We start from the raw sequence: 16,930 nt of genomic DNA, 5'->3' as shown, positions 1-16,930 counted from the left end.
AGGGCATTTGCAATATGCATGTAATAGAATTGAAACAATTTGCAGGAAGCTCCTGCACTATAACAGAAAAAGCCCTTATGATGTTCCCTGGGTTCCCAACAAGGGCTTATCGCCCGGAGGTCACTAAGGTCAGTACCTCAACTGCCCCGCTGAGTTCAGACTTCCCTCAAAATACCTGCTGCCATTAGCCACTGACTTAAGAGAGCAAGAGAATTCTCCCTTTATATTTTTTTTCCATTACAGCTAACCCAGACAGTTGGAAAGAGAGTCCCCTTAGAATCCACCCAGACCAGAAGACAGACAGTTCCAAATAAATACACTAGTTTAATTAAGGGACCTAATTACATCCAGAATATGCCTTCTTTACACAGGGTTACTATAGTTCCAGATTCCTGATCTAACGTAACTGCCCAGTTTATGTCACTGACCGTAATAAAAAGGGTATCTTAGGTTTCAGAATAGCATCCTATTTAAAATATAGTTTCATCCACCTCCCTTACAGCTACACTCTCCAGCCAGTTGCTCACTTTGACTCCTCCCAACATCCTCTTCCACTCCCCCCTACTGTGAATACTGTGGTGGAATGAATATCCACCAGCAATTCTGCAAGAACTGCCTGGCTCTTATTGAGGAAGGCAGTCCAAAAGCAAGAATACAGACAGAAGGCAAGAGTTCCCTTTCTTTTGACTGCAGAGATTCAAGTGCAGCCTAGTACAGAAAGCATGCTGAAACTGGACTGTTCTCGAAATGAAGTGGAGAGGTTGGAACAGTAATTCACTGTAAAATCTGACCATACGCCATCACGGTTAAATGTGTTTCACCAGACCTCTCTGGGGTGTTGTGATTCCTGCACTGCAGGGAGTTGGACTAGATGACTCTGGAAGTCCCTTCTGACTCTACCACTCTATGATTCTTGGTCTGCTTTACATCTGTGACAGCCACCCACTAATACCCCAGCATTTCAAGTGGTTAAGGAGCAATTTACAGATGGCTCTCATCCAGACTGAACACATTATAGTAAGTGCTCAATGAACTGTACACCTCATAGATGTGGGAGGCAGGGAAGCCACCTTTATAAATTGCACAAAGCACCTTGGCTTCATTCATTCATTCATTCGTCCCACAGATTACAACTCTCATGTAAATGGAAATGCAAGCTTAAAACACTAATGCACCCACCTCTGAGGGGAGAGCAAATGCACAAGACATTTGGAAGGGCCACGATCCAGAGCTCAGAACCTGTATGCTAAAGTCCACTGGAAGAGAAAAAAGGAAAACACATATACACTCTTTCTTTCAGTATTTATATACTGAATATATAAAACAGAGCTTTCTGTTCTTTCAAATAAAATGTATTGGGGAAGATTAAATAGGCTTATATTTAAAACCTAGGGTCTAATAGATCACATTTTGAATTACAGTGGCTCTTGCCAAATTAGACCAAATATGAGCCAGTTGCACAAATAGTATGTCCAATGCACTTTTGAGTTAACCAAACCTACAAGACAACCGACACCACTGGCACGAGACACTTTGCTCGACTCAAACACATTTTACCAACACTTGCTTATTCTTGAGAGCAAGAATTGTCATTTCTTCATCAATTGTTCACTTTCATCACATTAAAAAAAAAGAAATTGGCTACTCAACCATTCAGGTTTTAAAACAAATAGTTAGATTAACTTACAATCCAATGGCTCCGAATTGGACAGGTGCTTTTTAAACTGTTCATTCAAGTCTTTGCTTACACCAATATCTTGGAACATCCTCTGAAGCTTTGAGGTGTACTCAAAGCCACAAGCTTGCTGTAATTAACCACAGAACAGTTTATGAGAGAGGAGAAAAGACCCACACATCTTACAGCAGGACCCAGTTTCCAAAATTATCCAATAGTAGAAACTACCAACAACAAAACACACCTATTTAAAAAGGCGGAAATTCCAGACATAAGGCAGCCCTAGCTGAGCAGAACTAGAACACAGCAAAGCCAACAGAAAGAGCAACCACACAGCAATAAATTTGTAACTTGTCATGTTTGAGGTCTACCTCAAGTTGCAGAAGACAGACACACAGGTGTTATGATCCGCCCTCTTGTTAATTTGACCCTACCAGTCACTGGGCTAGAATGGGTTCCTCAAAGGCAAACCTAATGGGAAAGTTGGACTGTTGCTTCACCTCACTCGCTATTGTTTTTCACAGGCATGTAGACAATTGAGAAAAGCCCAGACTGTCACTTTTGTGAGCTTACTTGGGATGTCATAGCTCAGTGGCAGAGAACGGGCTTCACATGTAGAAGGTCTTAAAAAAAAACCCCCAAATGGCAGGGCTGGAAAATATCTCTGACTTGAGACTGCAGACACCAGTCAGCACTGACATATTGAATTTGATACTATACCTAAGAGCTTCATGGTTCTTATGCTGTTTAATTATCCTGAATAACCCCCAAACTAAGACCCCGGGCTGGCAGCCACTGAGCAGGCTCTTCCCAGCCACTGACAGCCAGCTTGTGTGCCACAGCAACACAAACGAATCACCAGGAGTCGCTGTGTGACAGAATTTGTAGAGGCTCTTTTGGCCTATAGATGCTTCAGCAACATTCACTAAGAAAGTTTGGTGAGCCGTTTGGAGGCTGATTACTATTCTACAGCCATCTAACTCTAGTAAAGGAAGTATGTAAGAATCCCAGTACATAAAAAAGAGAAAATCCAACCAGCATGCTTATGTATTTTTCTTGGGATTCTTTTACCGTGGGGGTGGGGAGCCTTATTTGTCTTCCACCAGCATAGCTGACAGTCAGGGTGATGGAAACTGTATTCTAGCACCTTCTGGAGGGGCTGCTTTGCAGTGTAATCCTGGAAAGGAAGGTGGTGAGGGAGAGGCCCAAACACAACTCACCTTCAATTTGGAGATCATGCTTGCCTCAGCATCATCACTAGCACTGTTCTGGTGCACAAGCCGTTTTGCCAACATTTTGGCATAGAATTTTTGAAATACGTCTTTGTCTTCAATATACTTAAAGACAACCATCTGGAAAAAGCATGTATTCTTAGCATTATTTTCTAAATGCAAACAATTCAAAAGTATTCAAAGACAAAATCTCAACTTTCAGCTCACTAAAATATTATAACACTTTTAAAAACATTTAAGATTTCAAACATTTCAAATCTTTCAGAACATGTAGCACAATATAAATTTACATAAATGTAAGCATACACAAACCAATGTTCACTTTAATTATTTTTAAGGGTTGTAACAAATAGTTTAAAACATATGCACAGATGTTGATAAGTTTTCTTCCACAATTCTCTCAATCTTCATTCAATTTTCATTCTAAAGCAGTCTGCAAAAAGAATTACTTGAATGCAGAATATAGCTTAGAGTAAGAACCTTACCACTTGATTGAGTGTGTCTTCAAGCTCGGCTTCCTCTGGATTCTTTGAGCTGTGGTAAAAAGGGCATCATTTTTGTTACAGTTCAACATGCTTACCATTTGCAATTCATAAAATCTCCTTTACTTTCCAGTACAACAAGCTCAGGATACGCACAGCTTAGTTGCAGCAATAAAGCTCTCCAAAAGGCAGCAGTTTACAACAATTAAGCAGCATCTAACCCATGGGTAGGGATGCAGGTGGCGCTGTGGGTTAAACCACAGAGCCTAGGACTTGCCGATAGGAAGGTTGGTGGTTCGAATCCCCGCGACGGGTGAGCTCCTGTTGCTTGGTCCCTGCTCCTGCCAACCTAGCAGTTCGAAAGCACACCAAAGTGCAAGTAGATAAATAGGTACCGCTCCGGCGGGAAGGTAAACGGTGTTTCTGTGTGCTGCTCTGGTTCGCCAGAAGCGGCTTAGTCATGCTGGCCACATGACCATGCTGAGCTGTACGCCGGCTCCCTCAGCCAATAAAGCAAGATGAGCGCTGCAACCCCAGAGTCGGCCACGACTGGACCTAATGGTCAAAAGTCCCTTTACCTTTACCTTAACCCATGGGTAAACTAAGGCCCAGGGCCCAGATCCGGCCCAATCGCCTTCTAAATCTGGCCCACGGACGGGCTGGGAATCAGCATGTTTTTACATGAGTAGAATGTGTGCTTTTATTTCATTCCCCCCCCCCAAATATAGTCCGGCCCCCCACAAGGTCTGAGGGACAGTGGACTGGCTCCCTGCTGAAAAAGTTTGCTGACCCCTGATCTAACCGTTCCCAAGCATTATACCAACAGGAATGTTAGTCTCCCCCAGACAGACTGGACACTGATCTCTCACTGAACTGCTGCTCCCTTACCTACCCTCTTTTACTGCTGTGAGTCATGAATGAATGAACCAGGAAATCCTGCAGATATTTTAGCGCAAGATTTTTCTTAATCCTGGAAGACTGCATCCTCATTAAAGAGTACACAGTTTCAGTCTCTCCCTGTGGAAAATCCTGAGTCAAAGAGGGGCCCCAGAAAGGTAATGTAGCTGAGCATTTCTGACAGAATTTTTCTGTGTGTAAGGGATTAAAGGAGGTTAACATGTAGGAATAACCAGACTGAAACCTACAAATAAGTTTTCCCAGCTACAGGTAAAGATTAGAAGTGTGCACAAGACTCCTTGATCAACAGTTAGAATGGAATTTCATTTCATGAATGGTGTGTGAACAACTCTAGTCTACTACTAACTTGCAGAAGTCACAGAGTTCCCCATGGAACACATACCTTTTCTTGAGCAGAGAGTCACAATACCGTGCCAACAGCTCTGGGGATTTACTGGATGACTGGGCCATTTTTGTTACTGCATTGTTATTTATAAATCGACCACAAGCCTGTGATACACACAAAGAAGTTAAACTTGCAGACATCCTCAAAATGAGTAATTATCAAGGACAACTACAAAGTTTAAGTCCATTTACCTTGTCTAGAGCAGCCACAAAGCCAGCATCATTGTTGAAAGCAGACATGACCAGTGCATTGTATTTCTTATGGACATCCAACACAGTCTGTACATACATTTTGGGATCCTAGAAATTAGAGAGGGAATGACAAAATTGCCCTATTTCAGAATTCTCTCACAGCTACAGATTTTAAGGCAACATTTTCAGCACTTAAACAACCAACAAACAATAAAGACATTTCAAAAGCAGAACTTGACTGAGTGTTAAGTTTCAGAAAAACATACTACACTGAACACCTCATCATTTCTTCCGACAGAAAATCCTTTAATTACTTCACCACAATGCAAGCTCACCTTGGAGAAAGCTTAACACCCCTGGACCCTATAATATCAAATATGATTGTAAAATGTGAATCAAATAATGAGTAGTCCTCCTGACTGACAAAAACTTCACAAGAGAGTTGAGGCAGAATTCAGGAAGCTCTACGTCCGCGACTAAAGCAGTAATTGAAAATAAGATGCTTATAGCCACGAGAGACCAGGATATCTTCAACAAGTCAGTTGTCTACTTAGGGCAAGTTCACTGGCCAAGCAGCTCAGGATCTCACATACAATGGCCCCCTTTCTTATCAAGAAAAAATACCCAAGGTTAGATGAGGTGAGAGCACCAGTCTATTATCCGGCAGAGATGCATTCAAGCTTTTTAAAGCCATATTTTGAAGCCATCATTTCTCTTTAGCTCAGTTTGTATCACAGCACGAGGCTACAGATTGAGAGGTCACGGGGCACCCACCAGCCCCAGCCGTAACTCCCTGCTTGCGTATACTGTCACCGCCTATTACAGACCCAGTCCTGAATCAGCAATGTTTGAAGTCCCTGTAGATATTCCTGACCCTGCAGGAAAAGTCTAGTAATTCTTACACGGCAGTTGGTCTGTCTCTTGCTCTTTCAACTCCTTATCAAACCTATGGTGAATCTGGGGCAATGTGCCCAGATTCAAGATATCAAAGTTCCTTTGGAAGAAATACTTGCATTAAGAGCAGCTTCTCCACACTTTTCAATGGCAGAGAGACCCTGGCTGTGGATGTGTGTTTCCAAAAGTCTTTTGAGCTCCCCAAGGCCATCTTGGATTCGAGACACAAGGCTGTACATGCGCCCCAAGTCTGGAAAAGAGGAAACAGATCCTTTCAGTTGTACAAACGTCAGTTCTGCATCTGAGAACTGCTCAGGAAACAAGAAATACATTTGCAAACATATCAGAACCATCTAAACCATCGTAATTCCAGAGCAGGAAAACTTTAAAACCTTAACACTTAAATTTAACTATTGTCAATGTTATCCAAAATCCTGAATAAGCAGGACAAAATATGACATTGAGTTTTAACTTGATGATGAATGACACGAGTGGTGCTCCACAGAACAGCTTCACTGAGGTTAAGGGTTCCCCTCTCAATAGCGGAATCCTGATAAATTTAAGGCACCTATAACTGGGCAGGTAAGTGAAAGAAATGTCTGCCAACCAAAAATCCTTCAGGAGATCTAGAGCTAGCAATCAAAAAACATTTTTAGGAAAAAGTTGATTTTGAGGGATATAAACTTTGTAGTTTTTAAAAATCAAACCACCACTGTTGCAAGGCAAATGACTAAATTCTATAACCCCACATTAAATTTATTCATCCTTTTATGGGTAACTATTACATGTTTACACTTGCTTGATGTTCTACAAAAATAGGACAATACTTGGTTACTGAATAAGGCTCAGTACTGCTCCGCACAAACACAGTGGACTCAGTTTTAAATTGCTCAAAACCAGTGAAGTTGTGGGGAAAGCTTTTAGAGGTAATACGCATTGGTTTCATAAAATTTATTTGCAGTATAATGAGTGGATATAACACAAGTCAAACTAGGCGACTACAAAATATACAATACCATTCAAATCTAAAATCAAACATAAGAAACTTTTCAGGTGACTATCCCTCAGAAACAAACTTTATTGTGTGTTAGTTTTTAGTATGAAAAACATGTTAATGGTTTAAAGTAAAAGGTAAAGGTACCCCTGCCCGTACGGGCCAGTCTTGCCAGACTCTAGGGTTGTGCGCTCATCTCACTCTATAGGCTGGGAGCCAGCGCTGTCCGCAGACACTTCCGGGTCACGTGGCCGGCGTGACAAGCTGCATCTGGCGAGCCAGCGCAGCACACAGAACGCCGTCAATGGTTAATGTTAATGGTTTACAGTGCCTTAATTTTCATCTTGAAAATTTAAATTATTCTGTCATGTCTAAAAATGTTCAGAAATAGTCAAATAAAAATAAGTTTTTTTATTCTTTGCATGAAAATCTACACTACACTAAGTGCATTTACTGAATTTTATCCTAAACACATATTTCAGTTCAACTAATTTTGGCTACGGGAAAAACCTGAAATATAAATAAATTAATGTAAAATGAACATGGCATCTGTTTTAAATTTGTTACCCTAAACTATATCCACTCATTGATTAATTTTATGGGAAAATGTGGTTTTGAACAACTGCAAAAAATTCTGCTGAAGAATTCTGCATCAGAAATTTTTCCACCACACCATCACTGACATCTGGTGACATAGCAGGAGACCTAAAACCCATCCTATAGAAAGTGTCTTGACAATTCTTTCAGGCCAAGCCATAAATAACACTTTTAGGTAAACATTTTTATTACAATGGCTTTTAAACAGCCTGGAAAGTCCATTATGTCTAACGAATACTGAAGTTTTCAATCAGACCCATGAAACTAATGTCCTATACCACACACACAAAAATTCCCCTATTTGCATATTTTTATATGCCTGTTGTCTTTGTCCATGGAGTTTTCTTGGCAGGGATACTGGAGTGGCTTGCCGGTTCCTGCTCTGGGAAGTCGTGTCACGAAGAGTCGGACACGACTAAATGACTAAACAACAACAACAAAATTTGCATATTTTAACCCATTTTCCTATGCCTAGCATCTGGCAGTATTTATAACTAGGCCAAACTGAATTTGTCTACTAATGCAAGTGATGGTCACCTTAAAATCCTTGTCATTTAATTTTAAAAGCTATTAATCACAGAAATTGAAAGTAGATTTTTCATATGGCAAAAATACATTCCTATGCATTGTAATTCTTTGAAAAATTACAAATCAAGTATTTTTAAATTTGTTCTTCTCCCCCACACCCAATTTTATGTAAATTTTAAGTAGAGGAAGCCACCCTGGGCAAAGGTCTATCACATTCTTCACATTACTCATAAATGTCTAGAAGTCAAGTTGAGAATGCGAACCTTCATTTTTGTCAGCATCCAACAGGTTCTGAAATTCTGTATGAAATATCTCCAAGTGTTTTTCAATCAGTACTTGTTCACATTTCCGAGCCAGCTCATCTTGCGTGCTCTCGTGGAGATACACCTGAACCCTCCGCTGCTCCTCCAGGAGGCGGGCTTCGGCCTGCAAATAAGCAAAGTCTGAAATGGTCCTAACGTCCAAGTCGCAAGTGGTTTTGCTGCTATTTCTATGATGAAATGTTATGAATTCATATTTGAAGAAGCATATTAAGAACAAGTTTTCAAACTCTTTCCCAGTGGCACGTATATGGACCTACCTTAGACTCAGATCACTGATCTATCTAGCTCAATACTGTTGAAATGGAATCAGTTTTCAACAAATCTCAGGAATTATTATTGCTGTTATCGATTATATTTCTAAGCTGCCCTTCATCCCAAAAGAACCCCAAGGTGGCATATAAAAAGGAATAAATACAAAACAGGTGGGTGTGGGTTTGAAATAATGGCTAGGGAACCCGATAACCTAAGAATCCACAAAGCACAAACTGTGCCGTTGAGTTATGTGTCACCTCCATACACTTATTTGGATCATCAGGGGTTATGCAAGTACTGGCTTGGCTGACAGTCAGCCTCTACCACAAACCACTTTCCTTTTCCTGAATCCCTCTGACATGTGCAAAATGGGCAGCGCGAAGGGGCAGAGATTTATTGCATTTGCAGTGGGATATGGATAAGGTAAGAACAGCAGCGGTGGTTCCTGTTATTTCTTATCTTCTCCAAACTGTGGTTGAAGTGAGAACTCAAGAGAGGAGCCTGTGAGCTGCTCTTGTCAGAGTGCCAGAAAAATAGCAGAAGGATGCTCTTTTTTAAAGAAAGGTTTTAGTAGAAAGATGGCTAACAGAGCAATCCAACCCTCCTTTGTATCAACTTTTTTTTTGGGGGGGGGGGCATAGGTTGGATCAGGCAGGCCTTCTGGCATCCACTGGCATCTTGCCACCTGCAAAGTGCTTGCCATTCCGCCTGACAACAGACAGGCAGAAAGCCCCCCATGGCTGAGCTGGACAGGATCAGGCAAGATTCGGAGCTGGTTGTAGCGCCAGCTCCAGACTGGAAAGCACCCCCAACTTAGAATATGAACATTCTATATTAACGTTAGACCAGCTGACAAACGAAGAGGAGGGATTTTATACAAACAAAACCTAAACTACAGGAATTATGAAAAGAAGGTGAGGGATTCAGCTTGACTAGAACTAAGTAACCCCTCGAACCTCTACCATGCAAAAACAATCCTATTACTTCTAATTCCATAAGCAGTTTCAAGATCTAGGCAGCAAGTACTGCAAGTGCACTTACTTTTTTCATGTATTCTGTAACTGGATTCTGTTGCAAAAATTCAGTGCTCTCTCTTGTGTAGAACCTCTCTGTGTCAGCAAGAAACTGAGACTCAAAGGACTCCTTATACACTGTCAGTGTAGGGCCCTTAGCAAAAGTATCATCTTCATTCAGACCTAGCTCCACTAGAAACATAGGGACAAAGCAAATAAATAAATCATACAGTTATTCTGCTGAATAGGAAAGGTTCTATGTTTGTACCTATGCCTAATGAACTGCAAAATTATCAATCCATTCAGAAAGATTCCATCAACTTTATCTAAGAATGCTGAAAGTGGGATGAAGAACCTGCACATAAAATTACAAGATTGCACGCTTCTGCAGTTCAAGCCAGTCTCACAGCATAGCATATCGCCATGGCTATAAATTCTAATAATTTTGTTTTGTTTGCAGAGGTGTTTTTTAAAAGTTCAAAATGGTAAATATTTTCTCTTTTAAATTCAAGCTGTTAGAACTGCAGACAAAACTATTATTTCAGTAACTGCAGCCCAAGAACATGGATTGTGAACCTTTTCTGGCCACGAAGCCACATCTTAATCTTGCCAGCTCCTGACACAGTGATGTCAGGGGATGCTTCTCTTTCTAGCCCCCAACACTGGGACTTCAAAGCAAACCACAAGGCTTTCAAATGCCCCCTTGTGCTTCTGTTTAAACCCCCACAAGGGTTTGAAGAAGAAATGCAGAGGAAGTGTCTGAAAACTCAGAGTAAGGTGAGCTCCTACCAACCCCACCCCACCCCACCCCCCATACTTCTCCTTCAAACTGCAGAAGCCTGGAGTGCTACATTTGATCCACAGACTGAAGTTCCCTATCTGTGACTTGGAGCAAAATCCCAACCAAGATTAAAAAGATTTACTCATAGATAGGAGCGCCCTAGGACAGCAACCTTAAAGGAAACATTTAGACAAAGTAGTTTTCATTTGTGGCAGCTGCATCACAACATATTTTCCCCCAAAACAACATTGTTTATTAGGCAAAAGTGGCTTCCTGAAAAGGCTTTTCACTGCCACATACCTTCATAGTGCTCAAGTCTCTTGCTTCTACATCTGAAGCGAGCTCTGTCTTCCACATCATAGTTGAAGGTGTCCACAAGACTTAGCGCAGAAGTGCATAACTTTTGCTCCAATTCCTTCTTTCAGCACAATCCTAGCCACGTCTACTCAGACGTACTACTGAATTCAGTGCTTACTCCCCAATTGGTGGGGTTAGGATTGCAGACTTTTTCTTCCTTCAGTCTTCAATTCTCTATTGCTCTATTCCTACCTCTCTCCCCTGCTGTTTTATACTCTTTGATCGATCATTGTGTGATTTACAGTGGTACCTTGGTTTACAAATTTAACTCAATTTACAAATGGAACACACTCAACAGGAAGCAAAACATGTTCTGCTTCCAAGGCAAAGTTCACAAACCAAAACACCTACTTCTGGGTTTGCAGCGTTCTTAATCCAAGTTGTTCTTAAACTAAGGTGTTCTTAAACCAAGGTACCACTGTACTGTGTTTAGCAAGCAGCCATTACACACATAAAAATAAGAAGAATACAGCTAACAATAGTGGTTTACATTTCTACTCCCTGACTTTTACACAAAAAATCATTTCCCATCCCCCCTTTAAGTTTTATTACACGAATCTGTAAAGTCTTGGCAAGAAATCTGGATGTTCTAAAGGATATATACCTGTGATGGGACGATGAGCTGCTTGTGTGTAAAATCCTAGTCCCTCAGAGTTTGGTCAAGTTTGCAAACCTCTGTCTGTAACGGAGCCCCTTAAACATGGCTCCGTCAGTCGCTGGCAGATTCCGACAGTGGTTGCTTTCGGAATCGCTTCCAACATAAAAGCTCCTTAACGGAAACACGTCTTCTGGACTCTCTGCGTGACAGTTTCCGGCGAGGAGTGGGTGTCCCTACAGGAGGTCCTGAAACCTCCCCACTGTTTTCGCTGGAAGTGTCTCTGAGCCATCCCTCCAGCTCCCTTTCCCTCAGCTCAGCTCCTCTCCCCCTACTGGTTCCCTCTTCAGCTGCTGAGTCTCTCCCAACCTGTGTGAGCCCTTTCACTTCCCTTCCTTCCGATGGCAGTTCCCTGACATCCACCTCCCCTCCAGGGCCCCCTTCATCCCCTCTCGCCCCCTCCTCTACGGGCGGTGAGGAGGCAAAACCCCGGAATGAACTTCCTTCATCTTCCGATGTCCCGAACACTTCTCTCCACCTGTTGCGGTTCCTGGTCTCGAAGTACTCCTCCTCCTCAGAGTCCATCTCCCCTTCCCCTTCCGATTCCGAGAATCCTTCCAACTCCTCCTCCTCATCGGTGGTCCCAAAGTATTCCCTCCGGAACCTCTCCACAGGCTGAGGTTTCCTTGGGAACCTTTGATGGAACGTTTCTATCAATACCTCGTCATTGATATCTTCTGCCATTACCCAAGTGTTTTCTGACTCCGGTTCTCCTTCCCACGCTACCAAATACTCCACCTGATCCCCCTTCCATCTGGCGTCGAGGATTTCTGCCACATGGCTGCTGCATTCCCTTTCTTCTATGACCGGTCCCCGAGTGGCCATCCCTTCTCGTCCCCCCTCATACGGTGACAGTAACGACCTGTGAAATACTGGGTGCAGTTTCATGTGGTTGGGTAACCGGAGCCTGAAAGCCACTGGGTTGACCTGTTGAATGACCTCAAAGGGACCCAATCTCCTGGGTCTTAATTTCTTACAACCTCCTTTGAACGGCAACCCTTGGGTTGACAGCCACACCCTATCTCCCACCCTTATGGTTTCACCTTCCCTTCGGTTCTTGTCTGCCTGCCTCTTGTATTCTTCCTTCACCTTAGGCCACCAAAATTCCCTGGTGACCAACCACATGGTTTTGTGTTGTCCAAAATGCCCCGCCGTGGGGCTGTCGTGCAACTGCTTGAGTACCCTCCCCCTTAAGTCTCCTTCAGGGATATACAGTGCCCCTTTGTAATACAAAGCTCCATTTCTTTCCTCGAAACCCCCTGGTTCCTCTCCCTCACCCCTAAGACCTCTGAGCTTATTCTGGGCGTATTCATCATTCTCTGTTTCCTCTACCAGTTCTCTTTGTCCCACCAATGCCGCCCCACACACCCAGCGGTCCTCTGGAATGACATGTCTCTCTTCGGGTGCTCCCTCCCCCTCCAAATATTCAGGTTTGCGTGAGAGAGCGTCCGCCCTAATGTTCTCTGGGCCTGGCACGTAACAAATCTCAAAGTTAAATTTGGAGAACTCCTGGGCCCATCTCACTTGCCGTTGGTTGAGCACTCGTGCCGTCCTCCAATACTCTAGGTTCTTGTGGTCAGTGCACACTTGCACCTTATGTTGTGCGCCAATTAGCAGGTGCCTCCATCTCCGGAACGCCTCATGAATGGCTAGTAGTTCTCGGTCATACACCGTGTAGTTCCTCTCGGATTTGTTCAGCTTTCGCGAAAAAAAGGCACACGGTCTCCACTCTGACTCCTCCTTCCCTGGCTGCAGAAGCACCGCCCCAATAGCTCTGTCTGATGCGTCAGTTTCCACTCTCATCGGTTTTTGTAAATCCACATGCAGGAGTTGTTGTTCCGAGGCGAAGGCCCTTTTTAGTTCCTCAAATGCTCGCTCCGCCTCCTCAGTCCAAACGAACTTCTTCTTACTGCTGAGACAGTCCGTAATGGGCGCCGTCAGGTGGGCAAAGTTTCGGATGAACTTACGATAGAAGTTCCCAAATCCTAGGAACCTCTGCACATCCTTCCTTGTTTTGGGTGTTTTCCATTCCAGCACCGCCTGGACCTTGCCGGGATCCATGGCCAATCCCTTGTCTGACAGGCGATACCCCAGGAATTCCACCTCCTTGGTATGAAACTGACACTTCTCCAGTTTCACCCACAGCTGGTTGGCTTGCAGCCTGCTCAACACTTCTCTGACGTCTCTCACATGCTGCTCCTCATTCTCAGAATACACCAACACGTCGTCTAAGAAGGCCACACAATTCTTGTAAAGCAAAGGCCCCAGGACATGGTTCATAAACGATTGAAAGCACGCGGAGCCTCCTTGTAGGCCGAAGGGCATAACTAAATATTCAAATGCCCCCAAAGGGGTGAACATGGTGGTTTTCCATTCATCCCCCTTCCTTATTCGTATCAGGTTGTACGCCCCCCTTAGGTCCAGTTTAGTAAAAATCTTTCCCTTCCTGACCCTTGTCAAAATGTCGTCAATCCTGGGCATAGGGAAAGCCACTGGTTCTGACACTGCATTTAAGGCCCTGAAGTCACACACAAGCCTCGGCTTGTTCGTGTTTTTTTTATCCACAAAAAACACTGGGCTGCCCCCCACCGCCCTGGACTCTCTGATGAACCCTCTCTTCAGGTTCTTGTCAATGAACTCTCTTAGCTCCTGCATCTCTCTGTCTGACATGGCGTACAGCTTGCCTACAGGGAGCTGTGCCCCAGGGAGTAAATTGATTTGACAGTCAAAGGGTCTATGCGGGGGTAGTTGGTCAGCTTCCCTTTCGCTGAAGACGTCGCGGAGATCTGCGTATTGTCGTGGTACCTTCACGTTCTCCGTTACTTCAGTCCCTGCTAGGGTGGCTTGGGCCCCTGCCAAACCCTTTCCCTCTTTGCAGTGTTCTAAGCAATGTGCTGAACCAAAAGAAACCACTCTCTGATGCCAGCCCACCAGCGGATCATGTAACGCTAGCCAGCTCATCCCCAATATAATGGGAGCTCCTCCCAAGGTGGCCACATTAAACGCTATCAGTTCGGTGTGCCTTGCCACCTTCATTATCATTGGGACGGTCTGCAAGCTGACTTCTCCTCCCAACAGCTCCCTGCCATCGATCGTGGTCACCTGCAGGGGGTTGCTTAAAGGGATCGTCTGTATCTGGTGTTCAGCTGCAAACTCTTTGCTCATGAAATTGCAGGAGCTGCCTGAGTCCAACAGCGCCTTTATCTTTAGAGGGTGTCCGTTTGGCAGCTCTAGCGCCACTTCTATCACTAGGGCGGGTTTAGGAGGTTCTGGCGTGGGCACTTTCACTGCTCTTTGGCCTGGCTGCTGTGCCCCGACGGTGGCAGCCAGGCGTTGGCTTTTACTTGCTTCGGTATTTCTTCCTCTCTTCCCTCCACAGCTCCTACCATCCCTTGCCATTCCTTCCTCTGGGGGCAGACTCTGGCAAAGTGACCTGGCTGTTGGCAGAGATAGCATTTCCGGGCGCCTTTTCCCTCCTTCTTTCCCCCCTCACTGGGCTTTGAAACTGCGCGCGCGCGCGCTGTTCCGATTTCCATCGGCTCTGCCGGCGGGAAAGTTGGCTCTGGAATGTCTGGAATGCGGAACTCCTTCCAACGTTCCCCCTTCCCTTCCCGCCTCTCCAATGCTCTCGCCTCCTGGCGCGCTCCTATGGTCAGCGCTGATTTGGTCAGCTGGTCCATAGACTCCGCCCTGGGCGCCCGGGAAAGTTCGTCTTTCACAGCCGAAGAAAGCCCTTCTTCAAAGAGCATTTGAATGGGTTCCGCCGATAGATCCCACCCCAATTTATGGATCAACATGGTGAACTCAGTCCAGTACTCACGGACAGATCGGCTCCCCTGTTTGCAAGCCATTAACTGTCTGCGGACCACTCCCTGTTCAATATCGCTGGAAAACATCAGATCCATGGCGCGAAAGAACTTCATCGTGTCCTTTAGGACGTCACTATTCGCTGCCATCAGGGGTCTAACCCAGTCTCTCGCCCCCTTTTCAAGATGCCCAATCACGAAAGCCACTCGTGATTCCTCGTCAGGGAATTCATCAAACTGCAGATTGAGGGCATATTGCATCTCTGTCCGAAAGCCATGATAGTCTTTGGGCTCCCCCCCAAACTTCTGCACCAATCCTGGTACCTTTCTGACGAGCTGGGTGTCTTTCCCCTTTTTGTCTGCATCCTGAGCCCTCCTCTCCTCAAGCCTCGCCGTCTGCAGCGCTAGCTGGACCTCCAACACCCGGTACCTTTCTTCCAGGCTTGGACCCGCTCCAGCTCCTGCTTCTCCGGTTCCGGCTGGGTTGCTCATGATGCCTTCTCCTGCACAAGCTGCTCACGAAGACTGTCGGAATGCTGTGATGGGACGATGAGCTGCTTGTGTGTAAAATCCTAGTCCCTCAGAGTTTGGTCAAGTTTGCAAACCTCTGTCTGTAACGGAGCCCCTTAAACATGGCTCCGTCAGTCGCTGGCAGATTCCGACAGTGGTTGCTTTCGGAATCGCTTCCAACATAAAAGCTCCTTAACGGAAACACGTCTTCTGGACTCTCTGCGTGACAGTTTCCGGCGAGGAGTGGGTGTCCCTACAGGAGGTCCTGAAACCTCCCCACTGTTTTCGCTGGAAGTGTCTCTGAGCCATCCCTCCAGCTCCCTTTCCCTCAGCTCAGCTCCTCTCCCCCTACTGGTTCCCTCTTCAGCTGCTGAGTCTCTCCCAACCTGTGTGAGCCCTTTCACTTCCCTTCCTTCCGATGGCAGTTCCCTGACAATACCTCTCTATATCAGACAACAAAAAACAGGTCTTTGTAAGAGATGTTCTTCCCTTCTGCCATCTTAACAATGGGTGGATGTAATTGTTTCTAAGGGCATTATAAAAAGGGCATTCAATATAAGCAACATATAAAGCTTTCACTCTCCCAACTATTTACACACGGAGAGTAGGCAGGTATATTGAACTTCATGACGAAGCAGGCATTAGACCCAGATTGTGTCATACAGTTTGTTGTTGCAAGTCTTAAACATGAGGCTATGCAACTTAACTGATTAGCTGAAGCAGCTGATATTCTGCTAACTCTACAACACACCAGGCATGGGGTGGGAAAAGGACTGTAAATAAGGGAGATTTCAAATTCGTCCACAGGGTTGCAAATAGTTGGGAGTTGTACAGGTCTGGCATGGAGAAGTTAGCAATAAAAAATATTTTACCATAAGACTGCACAACTCCACTGATCAGTCTTGTATTGATTGTTTCACCATTTCTTTCCTTTTCAATCAGCTTCAGCACAGCATTTGTTACCTTAAAAAAGGAAATAAAGGGAAGACAAACTAGTTATTTAAACCAATTACACAAAGCACCAATGCATACATTTGAAAGCTTAGGGTCACCCAAAAAATCCTTATAGTTCAAAATCAAAGGTGAATATTAATTATTTTCATCTTAATTGTTTTCCTCTGGAGCATGTTTAGCTCTCTTGAATCATGTGTAACTATCCAGTCTTCAGAAGCATTCTGCCTCCAGGTAGATGGCACGTGACTCAAGTGGCTGCTGGGGAAGGACATCACCAAACACTGGCCTCCCATCAGCCATGCTTACGGGGCTTACTGGGAGATGGGGAAGGTCCAGTGTGGTGCAAGCACAGCAGTGGGGTCAATCTGGTCTCCCACCTCTAC

At 44.5% G+C, this 16,930-nt stretch overlaps 1 protein-coding gene across 3 annotated transcripts in view; it reads right to left on the bottom strand.

The window, feature by feature from the left end:
* Positions 1-16,930, bottom strand: part of CUL1 (cullin 1) — a 47,565-nt gene that overhangs the window by 8,594 nt on the left and 22,041 nt on the right. For all 3 annotated transcript variants that reach the window (XM_080975829.1, XM_080975830.1, XM_080975831.1), the window contains 10 exons: positions 16,466-16,556; positions 9,513-9,676; positions 8,160-8,322; positions 5,897-6,027; positions 4,884-4,991; positions 4,690-4,796; positions 3,393-3,441; positions 2,896-3,027; positions 1,688-1,805; positions 1,180-1,256 (listed from right to left, as the gene is read on the bottom strand). In XM_080975829.1, coding sequence (XP_080831955.1) covers positions 1,180-1,256; positions 1,688-1,805; positions 2,896-3,027; positions 3,393-3,441; positions 4,690-4,796; positions 4,884-4,991; positions 5,897-6,027; positions 8,160-8,322; positions 9,513-9,676; positions 16,466-16,556 — 1,140 coding nt within the window. The remainder of the gene's footprint in view (positions 1-1,179; positions 1,257-1,687; positions 1,806-2,895; positions 3,028-3,392; positions 3,442-4,689; positions 4,797-4,883; positions 4,992-5,896; positions 6,028-8,159; positions 8,323-9,512; positions 9,677-16,465; positions 16,557-16,930) is intronic.

This window comes from Podarcis pityusensis (genome assembly GCF_964106645.2).
Source record: "Podarcis pityusensis genome assembly, chromosome: 12".
Lineage (NCBI taxonomy): Eukaryota > Metazoa > Chordata > Lepidosauria > Squamata > Lacertidae > Podarcis > Podarcis pityusensis.
Note: the sequence above shows the minus strand (reverse complement) of the source record. Positions and strands in the feature narration are given on the sequence as shown.